This window comes from Corythoichthys intestinalis, chromosome 18 (genome assembly GCF_030265065.1).
Source record: "Corythoichthys intestinalis isolate RoL2023-P3 chromosome 18, ASM3026506v1, whole genome shotgun sequence".
NCBI classification, from domain to species: domain Eukaryota; kingdom Metazoa; phylum Chordata; class Actinopteri; order Syngnathiformes; family Syngnathidae; genus Corythoichthys; species Corythoichthys intestinalis.
In genome coordinates, this window is record NC_080412.1 from 5,718,839 (window position 1) to 5,745,780 (window position 26,942).

At 40.7% G+C, this 26,942-nt stretch overlaps 1 protein-coding gene across 1 annotated transcript in view; it reads left to right on the forward strand.

The window, feature by feature from the left end:
• The window catches only part of jhy (junctional cadherin complex regulator), a 63,360-nt gene that overhangs the window by 15,667 nt on the left and 20,751 nt on the right, over positions 1–26,942 (forward strand). The window contains exons 4-5 of the mRNA XM_057821442.1: positions 23,169–23,255; positions 23,398–23,483. Coding sequence (XP_057677425.1) covers positions 23,169–23,255; positions 23,398–23,483 — 173 coding nt within the window. The remainder of the gene's footprint in view (positions 1–23,168; positions 23,256–23,397; positions 23,484–26,942) is intronic.

Consider the following 26,942-nt stretch of genomic DNA (forward strand, 5'->3'; position numbering starts at 1 on the left):
AGTGAGGAGCAGAAGTATTTGCACCGCTTGTGATTTTGCAAGTTCACCCACTTAAAAAATAGGTAGAGGTCTGAAATTTCAATCGTAGATGCATTTTCACTTATTGAGACATAATCTAAAATTTTTTTTTAAAAATCCGAAACTCACATTGTATGATTTTTCAATAATTTATTTGTAATTTAAAGGGGTTCATTAGTATTTGTACCTATGATAAAATCAGCGCTAATTTTTAGTGCAGAAGCCTTCGTTTTAAAGGAACCTGACCTTCTAGCCAGACTGCCGAAATCGCGCCAGCTGAACCGCCGGACCCGCGCAGGCGCAGATCCAACGAGCCGGGCCGGCGGGATCCCGGCAATCCGGCCAGAAGGACAAACTCCGCGCATTTACCTTAGACTTAACCCTTTGTACTGACTCCATTTTGAAAGGTTTAAAGAAGGCTCTCCCAAAACAAGTTGACAATTTATTCAGGTCGACAGAGATCAAAATGGCAAGGCAAAACAGAAACACTCAGGCGGGGAGGCAAGGTCACTCTATCATACATCAACAAAAGGTTCCTGAGAAAAATGACAACGATTAGTCAAACATTGTCTTTTGAAGGCTCTTGCGGGGTATGTTTGGGATTAATTTCTGTTTGTGGATTGGACAGAAGGATTCAGGAGTTACTGTTGTTCGGGCAACAAGGATTGTGGATTTTGCCACCTCAGCGTCAAAGGGGCTTTTGGAGTCTTGTCAGTTGTGTTATCAGTTGGATATCAGGCGTTCTGTGTTCCTTGTGTTAGGACAGACGGTCCCGCCATTTGTTGTGGACTGTCCGGGAGAACTGATTGCGAGACTTTGTGGTGCAGATGTGTGCTTGTCAGCGTCAATCTTTCTCAGTTAGGTGTATGACGCACGCGCTGGGCTTCCGTGATAAGAAGGCGATGTTTATCTTTTATGCCTTATATTCTGCTTGTTTTCCTTAAACCAGGGGTTTTCAACCCAGTCCTCAAGGCACACTGTGGGTCCTGGTTTTTGTTCCAGCCGATCCAGCAGAGACAGTTGAACCAATGAGGCTTCTGCTAAAACAAGCCACACCTGACTGCAATCAACTGATTGCACTTGTAAAACACCAGATTGGGGAAAAAGTGTTGTCATCTTGTTTGGTAAGAATGAAATCCTGCACCCACAGTGTGCCTTAGTGGAATAGGTTGGGAACCCCTGCCTTAAACTACGGTATAAGTGCTATTTATTTTATATTAAGTGTGTAAGAGTAATACAAAACGTTAGGCGGTGCCTACAAGAAAAGGTGCTATCTCCTTCAGTTTACAATTGCAGTGGTCAGACGCTTTCTGTAGTTCTTCACCAGGTTTTCACATATGGAAACAGGGATTTTGGCTCATTCCTCCACACAAATCTTCTCTAGATCTGTCGGGTTTTGGGGCTGTCGTTGAGAAACACGAAGTTTCAGCTCCACCTATAGATTTTCTATTGGATTGAGGTCTGGAGACTAGCTAGGCTACTCCAGAACCTTGATATGCGTTTTACGCAGCCACTCCTAGGTCAGCTTGGCTCTGTGCTTCGGATCATTTTCATGTTGAAAGATCCAGCCAAGACTCATCTTCAAGCCTCTGACTGAGGGAAGGAGGTTTTAGCTCAAAATCTGACGATAAACTTACAGTACAGTCGTTCTGTCCCCTTTTCAAAAAAGCAGCCCCAAAGCATGAGGTTTCTACCCCCCATACTTCACAGTGGGGATGGTGTTCTTGGAATTGGACGCATTCTTCTTTTTCCTCCACACACGATAAGTAAAGTTTGCATCAAAAAGTTTGTTCTGACTTCCGGGACGCGTATGGAGTAGACGCGGGTTTTTTGAGCTCCCATCCGCCGCTTCATATTTTCCTTTCTTTAAGCCTCACCTACACTTTTTTTTTAGGTAGAACTTGACGTCTTCGTGACTATTTGCGGATATCAGCCTAAAGTCCTAAACAATTTCGAACATGGCAACAAAAGCTACCAGAAAGAAGTGTGACACGCTGGCCCCAGCCGTACCCGAGGATTGCATGGAGGCTCTTGCGAAGTTACTCGAAGAGCATAAGACTGCACTTTCCGCGGAGTTCAAATCGGCAATCGCACCGCTGGAGGCGAAATTGGACGTCGTGCAGACGACAATTATTGATCATGGGCAACGTATTTCCTCACTCGAGGCGAATGCTAACGAACTCAGCGACAGAATGGAAGCACTTGAAGCCAAATGCGCGGCTATGGAAGACAGCTACAACAAGCTAAGAGCCAGAACCATCGATCTCGAGTCACGTAGCCGCCGCAACAATATAAGAATAGTTGGTCTCCCTGAGTCGATTGAAGGCACGCAGCCCACATTGTTTTTCGCCGAACTATTGAAGGAAATCATCGGCGAAGAGATCCTCGTCGATGCCCCTGAGCTCGACCGGGCTCACAGACTACTTGTAGCCAAGCCAGCTCCAGGATCCAAGCCTAGGGCGGTGATAGCACGCGTCCACCACTACCAGACGAAGGCGTTGATCATACGGGAAGCCCGAAATAGGAGAGGCAAGCTTACCTACCGAGGAACACCGGTTGCCATCTACGATGACTACTGCCCTGAAGTGGTGGAACAACGCCGGATTTACGCGGAGGTGATGTCGCGGCTGTATCGACAAGGCTACAAACCAGCGCTCCTGTATCCAGCCAGGCTACGGATCACCACCAAGGACGGGAGGAAAAAGTTCTTCACTTCTGTGGAAGACGCCACAACCTTCTCGAAAGCACACCGTGACAAAGCGCCAGGACCCTCGGCTGGAGAGTAGGGGTAAACGCTAACATTTTAGTTGATCTCCGCGTTGACATTTGACTACCTTTGAGGCGTCGATAACCACAGTGTTTTCTCCGGTCGCCTCTCTTTTCCATTTCCTTTCCCCCCTCTCCTATTTAGATCACAGCACAATTGACTGATGCGCTGATTCTTAATTTATTTTGATAATCATGTTTTTGTGTCGCATTTACTATTTGACTGGGGGTTCTGATGCCGTTATGTTAATAGTTCAACCCGGCGAATGCTTTCATTATTTTTATTTGTCATCATTTTCATCATTATTTAATTTTGTTATTATTATTATTTTCTTTTGTCTGTTTACTTCTTCAGCCTTTCATGCTGGGCAAAACGATTAGACACATTGGGGCTACTAATTTAGTGGCACTGTTGCACATATGAGAGTGGGATCGAGATTAAGTGGATAGGAATTAGGAAGTAAATGTATCGTATAGGGAAAGTTAGGAAGAGCTTGCAACTTACTGTTGCTATCTGTAAAGTTTTTTGGAAGGTTTTTTTTGTGTTTTCTTATTTATTTCAATGGGTTGGGGAATGGGGAGGGAGAAGCAGTTCTTCATGCTCTAATTTAGGCACTTTAAGGGCTTGTATTTTTATTTTTTATTTTGATGATGATGTGGCAGCGCTATCACAAAGCTTTATATTATATTATGTCAGTACCAATATACTCTGCAGATTAGACAATACATGAATGGTGATCTTAATTTGGTAAGCTGGAATGTCAAGGGCCTAAATCATCCAATCAAAAGAAAGAAGGTATTTAACCATCTAAAGCAGTTTAAACCAGACATCGTCTTTTTGCAGGAGACACATATACGAGCATCTGAGCACCTCAGGCTTATGACGGGCTGGTCAGGGCAGCACTTTCACTCTGCATTTGAAGCCAAGGCAAGGGGGGTTTCTATTTTGGTTGCCAAACATATGCATTTTGAACCAGACAATGTCACAGCTGACTCAAATGGGAGATATATAATCGTTACTGGGAAACTTTTTAACACCAAAATTATATTTGCTAATGTTTATGCTCCTAATACGGATGATGTCCGCTTTTTTGATCATTTTTTCTCCCTTCTTAATGGGTTGGATACACATTACTTAGTTTTAGGGGGGGACTTTAATTGCTGGCTGGACCCGAGTCTCGACCGCTCCTCCAGCAGATCAGCAGTAGTGAGTAGATCTGCATCATGTATTCAATCATTCATCGCTGAATTTGGGATTTCGGATATATGGCGTTTTCTTAACCCTAGAGAAAAACAATTCTCTTTCTTTTCCAGTGTCCATCACACTTATACTAGAATTGATTATTTTTTTATTGATAGCAGACTTATCCCTCGGGTCAACTCTTGTACATACCAAAGCATAGTCATATCTGACCACGCCCCTATCGTGATGTCGGTGTCATTTCCCAATGTTCCCCGGCCTATGAGGCACTGGCGTTTCAACCCTGTTGTACTTTCAAACCCACAGTTTTTTAATTACATAAAAGACCACATTACTCTTTTCTTTGAAATTAATTGTTCACCTGGTATATCCTCTCTTCTGGTCTGGGACACATTTAAGGCATATATTAGAGGGCAAATTATTTCATTTACTGCAAACCTGAAGAGACAAACGCAAAAGGAGCAATCAGAGTTGATATCAAAAATTCAGGAGATTGATTGTCACTATGCTCTTGATCAAACCTCAGAGCTATTTAACCAACGTGTAGAATTGAAAACAAAGCTGGACCTTCTCACTACTTACCAAACTGAAAACCTCCTGTTAAAAAGTAAAAGCATGTACTATGAGAACAGTGAGAAGATTGGGAAATTGCTAGCTAATCAATTAAAAGGCCAAAAAGCTAAACAATTTATAACACGTATTCAAACAGACAATGGTGATATTTCTCTCGATCCTACTGAAATAAATGACACCTTTAAAAGTTTTTATGCCCAGCTGTATACCTCGCAATTTAACAAGTACGATGATGATGATGATGATGCAACTATTGCAGCCTTTCTTGACCCTCTACCCATCCCAACCATTCCATCAACATTACTGGGGAAAATGGAGGGTCCTGTGTCCCAGGTGGAGATAACCCGGGCTATTGCATCCATGCAATCTTCGAAGATGCCTGGCCCGGATGGTTTACCATCAGATTTCTATAAGACATTCTCAGCATTACTCTCACCGTACCTTGTCACCGTTTTCTCTGAGTCACTCAGGCTTGGTTCACTTCCTCAGTCCATGAATGAGGCTCGTATAACTCTCATTGCCAAAAAGGGTAAGGATCCCACACGCTGTGCTTCTTACCGACCAATTTCTTTGCTGAATACAGATGCAAAAATTTTTGCCAAGGCAATAGCACACCGGCTAGAGGAAGCTGCCACTTTAATAATAGCGCAGGATCAGACAGGTTTCATTAAAAACCGACACTCCTTCTTTAACACTCGGCGGCTCTTTAATATTTTATACTCAAGCCCGAGTAATGTTCCTGAATGTATAGTCTCACTTGATGCCGAAAAGGCGTTTGATCGGGTAGAGTGGAAGTACTTGTTTAAGGTCCTGGAAAAGTTTGGTCTTAGTCCAACACTCATAGCATCGATAAAATTGCTGTATTCTTCTCCCATTGCAAGAGTTCAAACAAATAGCATAAGTTCTCAGCCCTTTGCATTGGGTCGTGGAACCCGCCAGGGTTGTCCACTAAGCCCCATTCTTTTTGCCTTGGCAATTGAACCACTTGCAATTGCACTCCGGAACAACCAGGATATTTCTGGTACTTGGAGAGGAGGTACTGAGCATAAGGTGTCTCTGTATGCAGATGATCTCCTCCTGTATGTGTCTGACCCCAACACCTCGCTTCCAGCTGCTCTTACATTGCTTGAGCAATTTAGCTCAGTGTCTGGATACAAAATCAATATATCTAAGAGTCAATTATTCCCAGTTAATAGAGAAGCGCTGGTTTTGGACCATAGCAGCACCCCGTTCCAGATTGAAGAGAGACAGTTTACATATTTGGGAGTGGTCGTTACACGGCAGTTTAAGAATCTTCTAAGAGATAATTTTACTGTTTTGTTAAATCAGGTTAAAACATCATTATCACAGTGGTCTCCCTTAACATTATCGCTTGCCGGACGTATAAACTCAATAAAAATGAATATACTTCCAAAATTTATGTACTTATTTCAGAATATTCCAGTACTTATTCCAAAAGCCTTTTTTGTTTCCCTAGATTCCATAGTTTCCTCGTACATATGGCAAGGAAAAAGGCCTCGGGTCGGTAAAGCCATATTACGGAGACCAAAGAAGGACGGAGGTATGGGGCTCCCAGACTTTCGTCATTATTACTGGGCTGCTAATATTCGCTGTATCGCTTTCTGGACTCATTTTTATCTTCAACTGGATGGTCCAGGCTGGACGTCTTTGGAGCTGGACTCCTGTGAAAATGTCTCTCTTCCTGCACTTCTAGCTGCATCATCAGACTGTCAAATACCAAACTCACTTAACCCAGTGGTACGTCACACCCTTCGTATATGGGTCCAGTTTAGGAGATTCTTTAACTACAAACTGTTTTCTCTCTTGAGTCCGATTGCCTCCAACCACCTTTTCATCCCCTCTTCTTGTGATTATAACTTTCGGATATGGCACGATAAGGGTATCAAATCATTTGCTGACATGTTTGAAGATGGACACTTTGTATCATTTACTCAACTGACTGAGAAATATAATCTACCCAGAACTCACTTTTTTCGTTATTTGCAAGTCAGGCATTATGTGCGCTCTAATGTGCCCAATTTCCCCTTAGTACCCAGTCCTAATCCAATCGACCGGTTTCTCTCCTTTGATCCACTTTCCGAAGGTGCACTGTCAAAACTGCATAACTACATTTCGTTATCATTGGGTTCAGCTATTGATAAGGTAAGGGCAGCTTGGGAACAAGATTTGGGGCATCTCCCTGATAATTTGTGGGAATCTATACTATCTTCAATACATAAATCATCAATCTGTGCTAGGCACTGCCTTCTTCAGTTCAAGGTGGTGCACAGGGCTCACATGTCCAAAGCTAAACTGTCCAGTTTTTACCCGAACATTACGGCCACCTGTGATAAATGCAAATTTGGGGACGCTACATTGATACATATGTATTGGCTGTGCCCCAAACTGCAGAAATTTTGGTTTAATATTTTCCAAACTCTGTCCACAGTACTAAATAAGAATATTAACATCAATCCTACCCTTGCTTTGTTTGGTATTTTTCGTGAAGATAATGATCACTTGTCATCTACAGAACAACGTATGGTCACCTTTGCTCTGCTCTTGGCTAGACGCACAATTTTGCTACAGTGGAAGGGGGCTGCCCTGCCCACGCTTATCCAGTGGCGTCGGGATTTAATGTCTTGCCTCAAACTAGAAATGTTGCGCTTCTCTTTGACTAGGTCAAGGAGAAGGTTCCATACGACGTGGGATCCTTTTCTGACGTACTTTCACAAAACTCAAACAAAGCCATGAGATATGCTCAGATGTTCGGAGGGAACCCTTGAGACGTATGGATAAATACAATCATTCTCCTCCTATTTTTACATTTTCTCTCTCTAAAGATAAAGATATATACAGATATGGACATAAATGCAACAGCTTTTATTTTGTGATGCACTGCCTTTAACTCATCATTGATATGTATTTGTTTGCCTAAATACTATAGTTATTCAGGACATTTGGGGTTGTGGGTGGGGAGGGTTTATCTTGTGTTGTTTGTAAATTTCTGTTTATATACATGAAAAAATTGAATAAAAATATTTGAAAAAGAAAAAAGTTTGTTCTCATCTGACCACATAACTTTCTCCCAAGACCCCTCTACATCATTCAGATGGTCCCTGGGAAACTTCATACAGGCCTACACATGTACTGGCTTCAACAGAAGAACCTTCTGAGCAATGTATGATTTTAGACCATTGTACCGTAGTGGTCTACTGACAGTAGCCTTTGAAACTGTGCATCCTGCTGTCTTCAGGTCATTGACCATCTCCTGTCGTGTAGTTCTAGACTGAGCCCTCACTTTTCTAATCATGAGTGATGCCCCATTAGGTGAGATTTTACATGGAGCCCCAGTCCAAGATAGAAGCTGCTTTCCAGTAGCGTACCACACGAATGCTATTTTTAGACCGTGACAACGCCATCGTAACCCGGATGTGGGTCAACATAGACACGTCCTCGCATACAACTCATGTTATTACTATTTGTTTTCTGCCAGTAATCTTTCAAAAAAGAACATGCCATGCCATTGTCCCATAGCTTTTTCCAGCTTTGTGGAGCTCAACAATTTTTTCTCTGGTGTCTTTCGAAAGCTCTCTGGTCTTGCCCATGGTAGCAGTTGGATTGTGACTGACTGTGGGGTCCACAGGTGACAATCATGAGCTCAAACGGGTGGTGGGTGGTTCCTCATGGGGTAAATGTGGACTTTTTTTTTTTAAAGGTAGATTGACAGCTCTTTCAGTGTCATAATTCTTGCTGCTTCTCAGTGGTACAAATACTTATGAACCCCAATAAATTACAAATACATTATACATGTGATGTCTAGATTTTTTTAAGAGTATGTCTCTATGAGTGGAAAGGCATCTATGTTTAAAATTTCAGACGCCTACCTATTTTCTAAGTTGGTGAACTTGCAAAATCACAATACTTCTGCTTCTCACTGGATGAAACAATGAAAAAAATAAACTGAAAATATCCAGGACCAAATTTGAAATTTTTACAGAACATATAGTACTCTTGCATGACGTTTATTTCTCCAACAATAGTATTGCCAAATTCTTTTTATGCAAACAAACACACAAAACATGAGAAATAAATTGTATTTAAAACATTATAAAAATTAACACTCATAGGGTCTTTTAAGAAGGTATGTTTTACTTTTTATTATTATTATTATTATTTAAAGAAAAGAACATTGCAGTTATTCTATAAACAAGAACAGCTTTGTGTATGCGCGCACCATGGCCACTGGGAGGCAGCATATCGCAGAGAAGCTCTCGCCTGTATTGTCACACTGGTGGGAGAAGTACAATTGTTGTTGATCTCAGTTGATGGTTAATATCACTTGTTTTCCCTTCAATGAACATATGCCTTTGAGTGTTATATTTCTTGTGTGCTGGAGTATATGTGTGGAAATACACATCTGTCAATCCAAGGTTTCTCTTATGAAACATGGCTAATTACTTAAATACTACAGTGGGAGGCAGTTTCTTTCCATGAGATGTCACCACACTCAAATCAAGTTTGCACTAAAATGTGACTATCATTGCACTGCTAATGCCTTAACATTTTCACATGTATCTCACTAATGTGTTCTCAGACATCTGTCTCAGTCTGGGTGCTGCATAACCTGGGTACAATCTGTACAATATTTGCACAGTTACATTATAGCATGTTTGCCTTGTTACATCAATATCTATGCACAAACTGTCATTTGCACTATTATAGGTCAGCCATCTAGTCTGAGTACTGTAAATTGTTATATACATACTGTTATATTACGACTACATCACCACTTGCTGGTCACTCTCGTTGTACTCTGTACAATGACAATAAAGACTTTCTATTCTATTCTATTCTATTCTATTCTCTTCTATTCTATTACTTGAGTGTTTTTTCACCGAATACTTTTTTAAAAACTTGTCCTCGAGTAGATGTTTTTATTTTAATTTGATAACTGCGTTTATTTATTTATTATTTTTTTTAAGTAACATGACTCTTACTTGAGTAAAATCTTTGGCTACTCCACCCACCTCTGAAAATCTTTCGTATCCATATCCAAACCCTAGCAAAAAGTATGGATTCACCAGTCTCAGACGAGCACTCTCTCAGACATTTTATCATGTAGAACAAACTAAGATAAAAAGCTTGAAAAATAATAAATTAGTTCAAAAGTGCAACTCTTTGGCATTCAGAAACACTAAAAGAAATGAATAAAAAACAGTTGTCTGATAAAAACCAGCTGTCTAAAATTTCTTCGGGCAGTCATCATTGTAAATCTCACGGGAACAGCACCAAACAAAAGTTCCAGCATCATCACCTTGTCAAGAGTCAAGAATCTGCATTGGACAAGGTGTCAAGAGTCAAGAATCTGCATTGGACAAGGTGATGATGCGTGAACTTTTGTTTGGTGCTGTTTCAGTGAGATTTACAAAGATGACTACCTGAAGAAGACATCAAAATTCCCTCAGTCTTTGATGATATGGGGCTGCATGTCAGGCAAAAGCACTGGGGAGATGGCCGTGATTAAATCTTCAATTAATGCACGAGTTCACGTTGAAATTTTAGACAGCTGTCTTATCCCTTCAATTGAAAATATGTCATTTTCCAAGATGACAATACATCATGCCACAGAGCTAAAACTGTTAAAGCATTCCTTGGAGAAAGACTCATGTCAGTCAATGTCATGGCCTGCAAATAGCCCAGATCTCAACCCAATTGAAAACCTGTGGTGGAAATTGAAAAAAAAAAAGGTCCACGGCAAGGCTCCGACCTGCAAGGATGATCTGGCAACGGCAATCAAAGAGAGTTGGCACCAAATTGATGAAGCATACTCATCAAGTCCATGCCTCAGAGACTGCAAGCTGTCGTAAAAGCCAGAGGTGGTGCTACTAAATACTAGATGTGCTTTGATTGTTATTTCTTTGTTTGTTTCTCATGATTCCCTATTTTTTCCCTCAGAATGGAGTGATTCCATATATATTTCCGTGCACTTGCTCTATAAAAGTAACATTAACTGACCACCACAATGTTTTAGTGTTTCTGAATGCTAATGAGTAGCACTTTTGAATTAATTCCTTATTTTGAGTTTGTTCTACATGATATAATGTCGGAGTGAATCCTCGTCCGAGACTGGTGATTCCATACTTACGTAGTGTTTATGGTCCTGTCAGTCATGAAAACCAAAACGCTGTCCAATTAAGTTTAACTCCGGCTGGAAAATTGATTTGCTGGGCTTCATTTTTTTCTTTTTCACCGCATGAATGAGCCATACATATCTGGCTGTCTATGTAGTGCTTATTATGACTTGATGTGTCCAAGCAGAAACATGCTTTCCAATAGGCTCTCAGACATCCATGCACCTGGCTCAGTGGCATAATTGGTCTGGAAAGCACACATTCACCATTTGTTGGGCCACGGGACTGTTTTTCTGGCTATAATACCCTCAACCTTGTCCATCCATCTGAGCCCCAGTCCTCTACAATGTCTCATATCACCATTTGCATAGTCAAGAGCTGTTAGCTTTGTGTGGTGGTAAACAGAGCCAGAGGCTTTCCCTCTCTTGAACCCTTGGGTTTTGTCAATATCACTCTGAATTTGCTCATTAGTTTTCAATTGGCAGACACATATTACTTAACAATAATTGTTCTCATTCAATTAGTTCACTCAAGATATGAAATTTTCCATTCAAAATGTGTCATTTATGTTTACCAATGATAATATTGGAACAGAATACCATAGGACAAGGGGTGTCAACCTCATTATGGTTCATGGGCCACATTCACAGCGAATAGATCTCATATGGGCCGGACTATTATAATTTTGGCGGAATAAATTAATTCACTGGCTGCCATTGATGGCGCTAGACGTCCAATCCATTTTGGAGGTGAAGTCCAGTTAAATAGAATTGCCCATCGAGAGCCGCAGGCGGCACTCAAATATGAGCATTTGCAGCTACTCGTCTCAGGTAGTTATTTTGGACAGCTATTGTTGTTAATGGAAGCCATACAGTATTTTTTGGGTCACTTCCTTATAATTTTAAGGTACTTATGGTACTTGCTGTACATTTTGGGTCATCCCGTGGTCACTTCCTGTACATTTTGGTCATAGTTGGAGTTTGACTTTTGTGGCAGGGGGGCGCAAAACATGTTGATGACCCTGAAACACAGTGTCAGCAATAAAATTAACTTACAAGATATATGCTCAGAGAGTAGCTTAGCCCATGCTCGCTACCCAGCTGTGTGTGTGCGTGCGTGTGTGAGCGCACGGTTTTTGTCTTACCTAGTGGAGAAGTAGACGCCGCATCATTTTTGACTGAATATTCCAGTCAGAATTTGTCCTCAGGTGGTTTTGGCTAAGCAAAGCAAATGGCCGTCTCTAAGGTGCTTGTCACCTGATGTGTCGAAAAATAATTTTGTTATGAATGCTAAAAATATATATTTTTTTGTCCATTTCATTCATTTTTGTGTTGTTTGTTTTATTGCTTTCATCCCTGTCAACCCGAGGCCGTTGGCAATCTTACAAATAGTGACATATGCCCTTACAAATTGGTGATTAATCTTACAACGTTGTACACACTATATAGAATGCAATATGAAACAAAAATAAAACTCAATTTTTAAATTATATGAATATATTGGGTATATTGTAACATATAACCTGGTGCAATCAAAGAACAATCAGTATCTTCAGCTACATCATGATTACTAAAATTTAACAGTGACTTTTGTTATAACTCTATGTAGCACTTTTGGCAATTTCTATCTCATCTTTTGATGGCTGCACTTCAGCTTGCAAATCAGTTTGACTTGAAGGTAGTTCGTTAGTGTGTCCGATTATAAATTAAAAAGGTCAATTGATAAAATAAGCTTACCGATGCAATCTTTGAGTCAGGGAACATTTCTTTTGCTAATTCTGAGAAGTGATCAGCAATAGTTGCAGGCAAATTGTGTTCGGCAACAATTTGGCAAAATAAAATCTCCGCTTTTCGTCACTTTTCTTTCAGCGGACTGCATCTTTATGACCAGTGTTGTTAATCTTACTTTAAAAAAGTAATTAATACAGTTACATATTACTTCTTCCAAAAAGTAATTGAGTTAGTAACTCAGCTGAATGTAAGAGCAATTAGTTACTTGGCAAAGTAACTGGTGTTACCTTTCATGTTTTTTTTTCTTCATTTTTTCAAAAAAAGAAAAAACATAGTAACCTTTGCTATGTTTGGAAGTCATTCAATGTTGTGAATCAACTCTTAAAGTTGTTAAAATTGCTCCCGTTTTTGCATTAGTTCCCTTTGGTCTACTTTGGACGTGTGAAAGTTTTAAAACAGTTTCATCATTCAAAGATAGATTCAAGTCAAGATTTTGCAGATTTAGGAGTATTTTAGATAAAAAGTTACTTAGGTTCGCTAAGAAGGTTCACTACAACAGAGCCTTTCTGAGAAGTCGACTGCTTTAAAATGGCGACTGTTTACTAACGCCGCCGAGTCTGTCATTTCGCATCGAGTTCTATATGCATGTGATATCTAAGCGTAGCTTGTAGACTGTCGGCTACAGTCAGGAAATATTGGAGCCATCTAACCTAGCATCGGGTTTTCAACAGCATAACAACACTCTTCCCTTCTTCCCACTCCCGCTCTTCTCTCTCCGTGTCTCTGACTTTTCTCGCGTCATTCAACCAACATAGTAACGCATTGTAACGCACATTGTCTCTTTGCCAAAACGGTGACAAAATCCGAACAGAGAAAAAAAAAAAACGTAATGCACGAAAAACAGACAGATTTTGAACGTACGGTGTACACATTTAAAAATCAGTGCTCACTTGTACAAATTACGCCGAAATCTTACAACTTGACAGGTATGTGCTTTACAACTTTCATAGACAACATTTTACTGGCAAAGGCTTAATTTTAAATTCATATACAAAAGGCTGGACAATTACATGCAATGACATTATCGACCACCAGCCCCTTCGGCACCCCCTTAATCTCTGCGTATGATTTTGGTTTGTTTTCTGTTAAATTTAGCATTTCTGGGCCGCTTCCTGCGGTTTTGAGGCATTACCAAGTTGCTTCCTGTTGATTTCAGGTCACTTCCCCTTGGTTTTGGGCCATTTTTGAGTCACTTCCTTGTTAGCTCATTGGCTTCTGTTGTTGGCATTAGACTTTTAATCCATTTTGACTGAAAAGTTGTAAAAAAAAACAAAAACAAACAAATGTGACACAAAAGGACATCAGGACAGCAGTTGTGCATGCACTCATTCACATAAATCACAAAATCGGTTTTACAGCACCGATGGCAAAAATAAAAGCATGTGACAGGGCTCGAGACTACTAGACTAACATTTTACTGTACGAGCACAGTGGCCCCTAACTTAAAATTTTAGGGGCGCTAGCAGAAGATTTGGGGTCGCACAGTGTAAATCGATATGCAAAGTTTTCCTGAAGTTTTCACTGTTTAACCAATAAATACTTTCATCATAAACGCATAAAACTACAAACTTATGAATCTATAGTTTACACTCTATCAGTTTTAACACCAACCAGTATACTGCTTAGAAATGAGGTGAAAATGGGAATTTTGTTCTGTTTCTGTCCCTGTCACCTGGCACAAGCAATCAGAGATGGGTTTATTGATTGACAAATCACCTGCGAGGACACTGAGAAGGCAGCCCAGAGCCGAGTGACAGCTGCTACAAACCACGCTCCCGTGGAAACCACACCTGCTGTTGGTTCGGTGGCGTGAAGAATTCGTTTACTGTGTGAAGTTTAAAGGGTTTTTGGGACAATAGGCAATTCGTTACCTTAAACTTAACTAGACACATGGTTATTGCGGACACAGGGACCTACCTGGACATAACTAGATTGTAACCTTTGCTATGTTTGGATGTCATTTAATGTTGTGAATCAATCGTTAAAGTTGTTGAAATTGCTCCTGTTATTGCCTTATTGCTTTATTTCCCATCTTTCCACTTTCGACATGTGAAAGTGTTAAGACTGTTTGAGCACTTAACTCATTTGCTCCCAAAAACGTATAAATATGTTCTATTTTTAATTGTTTCAGTGTCCCAAAGATGTCTTTTACGTTTTTTTTTCATAAGAGACATCTCTGGGTTCTGATTCAACAGAGCTCCAATGCACAAAGCTGAAAATCCATTTTAAAGCAATAAAACTGGCCACTGAAGGGCAGTAGCGCATTTGGTAAGACCCGCAACCTGATTCAACGGCAACGAACGGCCGGGCAGCACGGCCAGGGCTGGTGGATGCCAGGCGGCGGACGACCGAGCAGAACAACCGAGAGCATGCCCGGGATTCCAGGTGCTGGACGACCGAGCAGAACGACCGGGACCATCAGTGCAGCGGATGATGTCGTTGTGTCCGTACTGCTTGCCGAGCAGACCCCGCAGAGACTCAAAAAAATCCATCTTTATGAGACAGGCGCCGATGAGGGAAAAGTTTACGTGACTGTCGCGGCAACAACAGTGTCATCTTTCAGTTAGTTATGTGTAAATAAATTGTTACTTTGCTATCAAAAGCTCTATTTGCTTTTTGTTTATGTTATTTTGTAAAAAGAAAACATTATTCAGATGTGTTTTAAAGTCAAAGTTTTATTTGAAATGTATGCTTTCACAAAAAGCTCAGTTTCTCTGTTTTTTTCACCAGAAATTGGAAAATTGCTCAAACTAAGCTATTTTCTAATGCTGATTTCGAAAGAATGGAAAAAGATATGAACAAAATTTTTTTTCCTGCTGAAAGAAGAGAATCTAATCTTTGTTTTTTGCTGGGTTCCATGTTTATATAGTAATAGAACAAAATTTTCTGTGGGCCTTGCAAAATCAGTCAAAATCCAGTAAAACGGGCGGGAGCAAAGGGCCTTGCTCCGGTGAAAATGGCTGGGAGTGAATAAGTTAAAGATAGATTCAAGTCAAGATTTTGCCGATTTAGGGGTATTTTAGATAAAAAGTTACGTTAGGTTCGCTACAACAGAGCCTGCCTGAGAAGTCTACTACTTGTTGACTAACGCTTCCAGGGGTTTGTCATTTTGCCTCTAGGTCTATATATGTGTGATATCTATTAGACGCATCATGTGGGCGTAGTTTGTAAGGGTGTGGTTTGTATGAGGCGTGGTTTGTAGCAGGTATCTCCTGGCTCTGGTCTGTCGTCAGGTATTATTGGAGACACTGGCCAACCCGGAATTTGACATCCACACGCCACACTTTGTCAACACGGAGGAGTATATCATTTTAGCAGTGTGCGACCAGCACATACTTTGTGATACCTATCGGCATGATTTCCAGTACATAAATAAAAAAATCAGTCGTATGGAAAGTTGGTGCTCAGAAAATTATGAAATACCCTCCAAATTCATAGCTAATCAGAGACGAGCAATGGCGCGCGGGCAGAAGGCGGTGTCTGTTGCTGCCTGTTGCTGCTGGAGTCGCATTGCAACTGCTGTCAAGTTTTCGCGCGTTTTGCTGGTTTTCCCTCTTGCAAAGCATGTAGAGGTCTGTAATTTGTATCATAAGTTCTCTTCAACTGTGAGGGACAGAATCTAATACAAAAAAACCCAGAAAATCACGTTGTAGGATTTTTAAATAATAAATTTGCATTTAATTGCATGAAATAAGTTTTTGATACATCACAAAAATCGAACTTAATATTTGGTACAGAAACCTTTGTTTGCTATTACAGATACCAAACGTTTCCTGTAGTCCTTGACAAGGTTTGCACACACTGCAGCAGGGATTTTGGCCCACTCCTCCATGCAGATCTTCTCCAAAGTCTTGAGGTTTCGGGGCTGCTGCCAGGCAACACGGACTTTCAGCTCCTTCCATAGAGTTTCTATCGGGTTAAGATCTGGTGACTGGCTAGGCCACTCCAGGACCTTAGATGCTTCTTATGGAGCCACTCTTTAGTTGCCTTGGCTGTGTGCTTTGGGTCGTCGTCATGCTGGAAGACCCAGCCACGACCCATCTTCAGGGCTCTCACTGAAGGAAGGAGGTTGTCAGCCAAGATCTGGCGATACATAGCCGCATCCATCCTCCCCTCAATACAGTGCATTCGTCCTGTACCCTTGGCAGAGAAGCAGCCCCAAAAAATGATGTTTCCTCCTCCATGTTTCACGGTTGGGATGGTGTTCTTGGGGTTGTACTCATCCTTCTTTTTCCTTCAAACACGACGAGCCAAGTTTAGACCAAAAAGTTCAATTTTGGTCTCATTCGACCACATGACCTTCTCCCATTGCTCCTCTTGATCATCCAGATGGTCAGTGGCAAACTTCAGACATGTCTGGACATGCACTGGCTTCAGCAGCGGGACCTTGCGTGCGCTGTAGGATTATAATCCATGACGGCGTAATGTGTTTCCGATGGTTTTCTTCGAGACTGTGGTTCCAGCTCTCTTCAGGTCATTGACCAGGTCCTGCCGTGTAGTTCTGGGCTGATCCCTCACCTTCCTCATGATCAGTGATGCCCCACGAGGTGAGATCTTGTATGGAGCCCCAGAACGATGCAGATTGACCATCAACTTGAACTTCTTCCATTTTCTAATAATCGCTCCAACAGTTGTTACCTTCTCACCAAGCTGCTTGCTTATTTTCCTGTAGCCCATCCCAGCCTTGTGCAGGTCTATTATTTTATCCTTGATGTCCTTACACAGCTCTTTGGTCTTGGCCATTGTGGAGAGGTTCGAGTTTGTTTGTTTGAGCATGTGAACAGGTGTCTTTTATACAGGTAACAAGTTCAAACAGGTGCAGTTACTTCCGGTAATGAGTGGAGAACAGGAGGGGTTCTTAAAAAAGAACTAAGACCCGAAATATTTACGAGTTGGTAATGTATCAAATACTTATTTCATGCAGTTAAATACAAATTTATTATTTAAAAATTATACAATGTGACTTTCTGGATTTTTGTATTAGATTCCGTCCATCACAGTTGAAGAGAACGTATGATACAAATTACAGACCTCTACATGGCTTGCAAGTGGGAAAACCAGCAAAGTCGGCAGTGTATCATCAAATACTTGTTATATCTTGTGGTATATCATTTTAGCAGTGTGCGACCAGCACATACTTTGTGATGCCTATGGGCATGATTTCCAGTACATAAATAAAAAATCAGCTGTATGGAAAGTTGGTGCTCAGAAAATTTTAAAATACCCTCCAAATTCATAGCTAATCAGAGACGAGAAATGGCGCGCAGGCAGAAGGCGGTGCGTGTTGCTGCCGGTTGCGGCTGCAGTCGCATCGCAACGCTACCTCAATTATAACCTCCTCCAGAGAGTCCACACTCCACCTGCCTCCACCTTCTTTTTCTTCTGTTGTATTTTCCCTTGGCAAACCAGCTCGTTACATTCCCGCCAACTAATGGATTTAACCGCAAAGGAGTTTGTCAGCATAAACAAAAAGGCAAAGTTACTGGTCGTGGATGTGTGAGTAGATGATAAAAATACTCACACTGAGTCTAATTTTAGTCGCAAAATGCAACCATTTAGTCGCAGTCTGGAGCCCTGTCCAGCAGAACAACCGCGTGAGCCGGATTGGACCCCCTCTCTGGCCGTACTCTTGACACCCTGCCATAGGATATCAGTAGTATTTAACAATTGTTAAGAACTAAGGATGCTGATTGTCTTACTGGATTAAAAATATAATTCAATTCAAAAAAATGTCAAGACAAGCCAGATGTTGCCATACCACAAGACCCCATTTTGACTTTTATATAAATCCCAATGTAATTACACACTATAAATGTACACCAGTTTCTAATGCAGCAATTGCTTGCGCCATCAAAGTCGCCCTGCGGCAGTAGCAATGAGTAGGTTTGTGGAGACTAGTATTCTTTGATAATAACAGAAGTAGTGGATCAATCTTCTGCTATTGCACTCACGGTCCCCTCTCCTCTTGCAGGCCCTCACTTCAAAGCCAGGGTAACATAATGTACAATCTTTTAATAGCTTTAGACCAAAGCTTTGGGAAGGCCTTTGCCCCTGCCTCAGTCTAAACACCCAATCAAGATTACCTAGGCTGTCTACAATAGCAGCTAAATGCAATTCAAGATCCACATCCTCTTTGATGTCATCATTGCAAAAAGATGTTTCTTGGGTACAGGAGGTAATACAGCCAGGTATAATTGCCAGGCTTTGTTGTGACATTGCCTCATAGAGAAGCAATTACTGGTCTGCCAATTTAGAAGAAAATATATTACACAGGTTACCATCTTTCAAATTCAATTCTGGCAAGATTATTTGCTCCATTTGATCATGAGGTCCGTAATCGGTGTCAAAAGGTAAAGACGGGGACAACACACATTTGTGACCTTGTCATAGTATTGAATATACTGCTGATTATACTGCAACTGTAAACAGAGGTGGGTACAGTAGCCAAAATTTTTACTCAAGAGTAGCACATAGACTTCAAATCTACTGACATGACAGAGGAAACGGAGTCGATTCGTAGGGGGCCTATTGTCAAAAACTTCAAATTCAAATATTTTCCATACCAAAGCTGCTACCGACAAAACAGGCACCTACCTTAGCCATATATGAGTCTCCATGAGCAGCGGCATAAAAAAATTCAAAGTCGTAAGAAAACTTAAAATGGCTATAAAATTCTCAGATTTTACACTAGATGCACAAAAATCACCAAATGCAGAGATAATCACCTATATTTCCAGAATAAATAGCAATATTTAACATATAACTTTTTGGCCAAAATACCAACTTATTTTTCTTTTATTTACTGCATGCTTTCAACAGCTAATAAATCACTCAATTTTAACATCAGAAACTTAATACTTGAGGAAAGCATGCAGAATATATATATAATATAATAATATATAATATATATAATTATATATATATATATAAATATATTACCAATATCAATAATAACAATAATATTACCAATAAATTATATATACAATCACAACTTTTTATAGAATAGAATAGCTCTTTATTGTCATTATACAGTTGTACAATGAAATTGTACAGTTGTACAATTTCTGTGGAATTACAATTCCCTTTGCATTGCATGATAAGTTCAAATCTCAAAAGTGACTTGCAAGTATGAAATCTAAATAAACAAATATAAAATGCGTATGAGATAGCCCTATGTTCAGGCAGTGAAAAGATTTGAAGTAAAGTAGCAGTTTGACAGTTAAGGCTTTGAATATTGCTGGTGAATAAGTATTGCATATAGAATATTGCATATAATTTAATATTGGACTAAGCCTTTGAGCATTTCCCTTTGCAGTGCATGATAAGTTAAAACCTCAAAAGTGACTTGCAAGTATAAAATCTAAATATAAAATGAGTATGAGATAGCCCTATGTTCAGGCAGTGAAAAGATTTGAAGTGAAGTAGCAGCAGCTTGACAGTTAAGGCTTTGAATATTGCAGGTGAGTGAGTATTGCACATAGAATATTGCATATAAATGAATATTGGACTAACTAAGACTTGGAGCATTTCCCTTTGCAGTGCATGATAAGTTAAAACCTCAAAAGTGACTTGCAAGTATAAAATCTAAATATAAAATGAGTATGAGATAGCCCTATGTTCAGGCAGTGCAAATAATTGGGAGTGAAGTAGCAGCAGTTTGACAGTTAAGGCTTGAATATTGCAGGTGAGTAAGTATTGGACATGGAATACTGCATATAAATGCATATTGGACTCTGCCTTGGAGCATTTCCCTTTGCAGTGCATGATAAGTTAAAATCTCAAAAGTGACTTGCAAGTATAAAATCTAAACAAATATAAAATGCGTGGGTGCTGTCTTCGGCTATTACGAAATGTAGCCCGGCCCCCTATTATAAGGGGTGACGCAAAGAATGACGAAGTGTCAGGTCAATAGATTATGAAGTCTATGAGTAGAGTTAATTCAAAATAGTACAAGTAAAAATCATCCTCCTGAAAATTTTATTCAAGTACAAGTGAAAAAGTTTTCAAGAAATGATTTTTTTTTTTTTTTAAACCTATTTTTTCTCAGCATGTCATCAATATGAACTATTATTATTATACTGTACCATAACCTATTACACGACCACATTAGGTCAGAAAAAATACACAAAAATAATTGATTTCTAACTCGAAAAATCATATCTCTGGTTTTCTGTCTCTTGGTGCCGAATAAAAACTATTAGAGAGGCTGATATCCATGCTTTTGAGTAATGCTGATGGCAGCGCACTATGTCAAAGAGTGGAGTTTTTTACGACACTTGAAAGACGCCACATGATTGAACGGGCCAGCGTCATCATAGGACTCCTGACTGCCAGGTTGTCATGTGACTATTGTGACGTCTGATTGGTGCGATGGAGTCATTGGTGAAACTGGTAGCCGCTGTTTCCTTTCTTTAAAGTGCATACGACAGAATAAAAAAAGTCTTAAATAGCATTATTATGTGAATTAGAATCATATTTTGAGACGATTCGACTATATATATAACAATTTGACAAAGCGCAGATGACGAGAAATTAGTCTTTAGCCACGCCTACCATTATAGGGCTCTAGCATCCCCAACAGGAGGATGACGTTGGCAGGGTCATGGTTCCATCTGATTTAGAATTCCGCCCATTGAGGGGGAATTATTCAGAACGAGGAAAAAGCGACAAAGTTAGCCGCAAAATGTCATCGTTTCAGTCTCTCTCGTCCAATATTTTTATAGGATATTCTTTTTATCGAAGTATTTTTTCCCTTATTGCTAAATAAATGGTACGGTCATGACAAATAACAGTCTTGTGCTAAATGGAATATGAAATAATAAAAATGCATTTATCCAGTACAACATGGCAAAAATACTCCATAATGGTCAAAACTGTTGACTTCACCTTTATTGTCGCACCTCCCGAACGATATTTTATGCCACCGTAGTTAGTCAGGCTTTTGTCATTTCCCTGTCCCGGCTTCGGAGAATGTAAACAAACCAAGAGGCGTGACAGCTAGCCGACATCCTAACCTGAGCCGAGTGACGTCTCAAAGTCTTATTTCTGCTTTTCGAAGCAAAAAATCACTCAAAACTACTCAGGATCATGTCGCACAGCTGCGGGGTTGTCGATTGTCTTCGTCAATTGGCAACCCGGCCGGCGGCGAGCAAGTTACAGCTCGTTTCCCTGCTACGGACAGGAGAGCTCGCCGGGGAAGCAGCTGGAGAGTACTGCTGGACAAACCGGCCGACGTCGGAGGAGCACGTAGCTGCCACATGGTCAACACGAATATGGCGTAAAAAATGCTTTGCTACACGGCTAAGATGTAAACAGAGAGCAGCGTGCAGTTGTTGTGCAGCTAACATGGCAGGATGTGTCTGTCTGAGAACTTTTTTACATGTCTGTCCATCATCAAATGTAAGTAAATAGTCCTTTATTTAAAGAAAGTTTGTAGTATTTACTTTTTAATCTCTGTATTTGCGGCCATTTTTAACAAAAAGTTGGAATTTCTGATGGGGTTGAAAATTTGACAGAAAACCGGGCACACAAAGAGGGCAATAAGCCGAGTATAGAGGCGCGTGTGCAAACAAGTCACTGGTCGTCGGCCGAGTGGCATTTTTTATTTTTGATGGAATGGTGCCACAGTTGTAGGGCTTGTTTTGGCCAATATCCGCTGTGAACGGGAACCTTTTGAAACCCAAAATGGCATCAACAAGGCATTTCCGCCCACAGAACTGCCACTCACTGGATATTTTTTCTTTTTCGGACCATTCTCTGTAAACCCTAGAGATGGTTGTGCGTGAAAATCCCAGTAGATCAGCAGTTTCTGAAATACTCAGACCAGCCCGTCTGGCAACAACAACCATGCCACGTTCAAAGTCAATCAAATCACCAACTGTGTGATGCCATCATGTCAATATGGACCAAACTCTCTGAGGAATGCTTCCAGCACCTTGTTGAATCTATTCCATGAAGAATTGAGGCAGTTCTAAAGGCAAAAGGGGGTCCAACCCGTTACTAGCATGGTGTACCTAATAAAGTGGCCGGTGAGTGTAAATTAAACGTACTTTTTGGTGTCATATGCACTTTAAACCGTGTATATAAAAAAACAAAAATTGAAAAGTAGTCATGATTAGTAAAAGTCATATAAAATTATAATTGAAAATGATTATTTAAAATTACAGTGCATCTAACACATTTTAATGGTTAGCCATTTTAAGAATTATTATTTCCTATTATTGTTATTTCATTTATTTTAATTACAATGCATCTAATGCATCTCAATGTTGTCATAATTACAGATAAAATGCAATTTTTTGAATTTTTTTGAATTGTGCTTCCAAATCAGAAATGATTTGCAGTTCACAGCTCCACACGAATGTGCAAGATTAATTTTTATGTGTGTGTGGGGGGACGGGGTAATTATGTCGCATGTCTCCTATGACAAATAGTCCAGTCATGATCGGTTCAATGTCCAGCTCACAAAAGAAGTGGCATTTACAGAATACTCCAGGCATTGGTGGTATCAGATTTGATATTGTTGTAAAGTAAACCGTTGCTCTGCATGTTTCATATCACTTTAACTTGACTTGTTCTTTTGATTAGGTGTTATGAGACTTGAATAATACAGCATGAAAAAAAAAAGATTAAGTGTCCAACAACACTGCATTTATTGAAGTTGCTTTCTTTTTCAACTTTTTTAAGCTGCATAAAACTGCTGATGTGGTGGCCACTGCTGCGTTTCAGAAGGAGAGTTCAAATCCAGAATTAAGTTTGATCCAGCAACTGGAGGTATGGACAGTATGTTAAACCTTTGCAGACAGCTTCCACAAGAGTGTATTTTATGAGCAGATATTTATTTCATGTGGACATCCTTTATTTGTGATTAAAGTGTTAAACAATGATTAAAGTGTTAAACAATCTCCAAACCCAGGTCACCCATATCAATGATGGAAGCAAAGAACAGGTGAATACAGAGCCTTCCTACAGAAGCATGGAGAAAAGCCCTGAATTGCAAAGGTGATTTACTGTCATGTTGAAGTCATAGACTTCATAATGATATTGACAAGTCACAGGGCCGATTAATAGGGGGCCTGCATTGTTGGCGTGGCCGTCAAAGCTGACCGAGTGGAATCACTGACAAAGAGCTTTTTTCGGTGAAAATTCTTGTGAATATATGCTTAAATCCCTGAATTCTTCATAGATATGGGCTAAAAAACAGTCTCGCTTCTTGGTGAAAAGCAGAAAAAAAAAAAAAAAAAAGTGCAGTTTGCATTTATTTTACTTTTATATTTATTTATTCTATTTTAATATGTCTTAGTATGATTAGTCAATGTGGGGGCCGCCATATGTAAACAGAGATTTTCCGGTGAAAATTCTTGTGAATAAATGCTTAAATCCCTGAATTCTTTATAGATATGGATGCAAAACAGTCTTGTTTAAATGCAAAAAAAAAAAAAAAAGTGCATTTAGCACTTATTTTACGTAAATATGTAGAAGTACGATGCTAATTTGTTAGTCAATGTGGCAGCCGCCATATGTAAACAGAGGTTTTCTGGTGAAAATTCATGTGAATAAATGCTTAAATCCCTAAATTCCTCATAGAAATTGATGTAAAACAGTCTCGAGTGTTGGTGAAAGGCAAAAAAAAAGAAAAGTGCAGTTTCGTATTTATTTTGCGTAATTATGTATGATGCAAGTCTTTTAGTTAATGTGGCGGCCGCCGTATGTTAACAGAGCTTTTTCTGTGAAAATTCTTGTGAATAAATGCTTAAATCCCTGAATACTTCATAGAAATGGACGTAAAACTGTCTCAATTCTTGGTGAAAAGCAAAAAAAAAAGTGCAGTCGAAGTACGATGCTAGTCTGTTAGTCAATGTGGTGGCCGCCATATGCATAGTTTTCCGGTGAAAATTCTTGTGAATAAATGCTTAAATCCCCAAATTCTTTATAGATATAATGTAAAACAGTCTCGATTCTTTGTTAAAAGAGCAAAAAAACGTGCAGTTAGCATTTATTTAATGTAAATATGTCGAAGGATGATGCTAGTCTGTTAGACAATGTGGCAGTAGCCGTACAACAAAGAGCTTTTTACGTTGAAAATTCCTGTGAAAAAACGAAAATACTTACCATGAATCCTGAAACAAATCACCCCTGAGACAATCCTTCCTGTTTGTATGCGGTACAGCTTTCATACTTTTTCAACCTAAATTTGGCGTTGGATCGCTGCATGTGTTGCTGCGACTGATTGCGAATAACTGAAGCGGATTGTGAGATGGCCCTCTATTTGAAAGTGTAGCGCAGTGGCAGACCGATGTAACCCGTCAATGCAATTATGAAGTCTATGTTTTAGTGGTGTTGTTCAAATGTATACAGGTAGTCCCTGGGTTACGATGTATCTGACTTACGTGATTTCGACTTTGCCACGCCAGAGTCTCGTCCGCCATTATGTCTCCAGTTTTTTTTTTTTCAAGCCGCGTAAGCGGTACCTTTTTTTACTTTATTTTATCAATATGACTGTTTTGTACTTTGACGAAATGTGTATTTGATTATAATATTTACTTCTGTTTTGTGATGCATGCCTTTCTTTAGGCGCGGGAAGCGTAGAGCAGGTAGTACTTCCTCACGCGAGGACGAGCACATGTACACACGAAGAAGAACGCACCACACACACAGGAGGAAGAGTGCATTTGCTCTCACGAAGAAGTCGCGCAGCCGACTGAGAGAGAGAGAGGGGAAAAATTACAGCTTAGCTAGCTGTTTAGCTAGAATTTAGCTCCAACGTCTTGGCGAGGACAGTACAATGTTTTTGGATTTGGATTTTGAGATTTTTTGGATACTTATGGGTCCTTAGGGGTTAATTCCGTTTTCCGCGGAACTCGTTCGTAACCTGGGGACTACCTGTTTATTTTATTTTACTGTAATCAATTTTATATTACATTTTCGTTGAAATGAAGAAATCCATATGTTTGCTGACGGTATCTGGCTCCATTGCTCCTTTAAGCGAGATGACCCCAGTGGGCTAAATTCCTTGAATTTGAATGAATTTCTTGATGGAGATAAAACAATGGCAACGTTTTTTTTTTTTTTAAACCTGTCCTGTTCAACTGTTTGACACGGAGAGTGGAAGTCTTGAGTGTCCGGTTGGTATTTTAATGTTTCACGTTGGAGTATGACCTACTCTCATTGTCCTCATTCAACATATCTCATTTATTAAGACAAAGCAGCAAACAGGAGGGGATTATGGGGAAACAGAAGAAAAGAAGGAGAAACAGAAGAAACACAAACAACAACAAGAAATACTTTGAATGCCTACATTAATTATGGCTATGTTGGTGATAACGTCAGCTAGATGTATTTCCGGTTGACACCATGTGGGGAGGCCTGTGAACTAGGGACAGAGGGGGAGTCTCGAAGATAAGTGATTGGGAGGGGTGGAGTGTACACAAATCAGTCCTATGATCTAGAACCCAGTAATCGTGTGAATCCCTTGTGAGTGTGAGCCCGTTGGCAACGTATGCTGCCCCATCGCCAATCCCGGCACCGAGGCCCGCCACCCGAACGTGCCCAATCACATCCAGCCACGCGCGAATCCCATCACACACGCGATAGCCCCGCAGACGAGCGGAGACACCACCCCAGGGCCACCCCCCCAGTCAACCCAGGGGGGAGGAAGGAGGGGGAGCAAGCCAACGCAGCCCATCCCTCCTCCCGCTGCCCGGCAAAGGGGCCATCGTCACCCCTCAGGGACGCCCCCATCGACTGGCCTTCGGGGTTGGGAAGCGGGGACGCACCACCAACTCCCATGCAGGCGACATCCAGCCGACACAACGGCGTCCAGCCAGCAACCCGCGCTGGAGCACGAGTTGGATACCTAGGCAGAGAACAGAGGGGAAGGCGGAAGCCAAAGAACACAGAGGAACCACTGCAGGGCGGCGCGAGACCAAAGCCCCGATCTCTCCCCACCCCAGCAGTTGGCAGCCCAGCCAGAGGGGAGGCCACCCCCCATCGAGAAAAAGTGTGGGACCCACCTACCACTCTATTGTTGCTGCCTGGTCCCCGTAGTATAAAACAATGGCAAAGTGATAACACTTTGCAGTTAAAAGTGGACAAATCAGAGACCCTGTTTATTGCCCATGATGATTTATTTCCTGGGGACTCTGGATAGATCCATCGTTTGTTAAGAAGGAGCAGAGCCGGATTTACCGGTCAATCTACGTTCCTACCTTTACCTTTGGTCACGAGCTGCGGGTCACGACCGGAAGAACAAGATCCCGATACAAGCAGCCGAAATGAGTTTCCTTTGCAGGGTTTCAGGGCTCTCCCTTTGAGATAAGGTGAGAAGCTCAGTCATCCGGGAGGTGCTCAGAGTAGAGCCGCTGCACTTTTGCATCAAGAGGAGGTAGATGAGGTGGCTTGGGCATCTGATTTGGATGCCTCCCGGGTGCATCCCCTCGTCCTTTCCCTGAGGGCTGAATA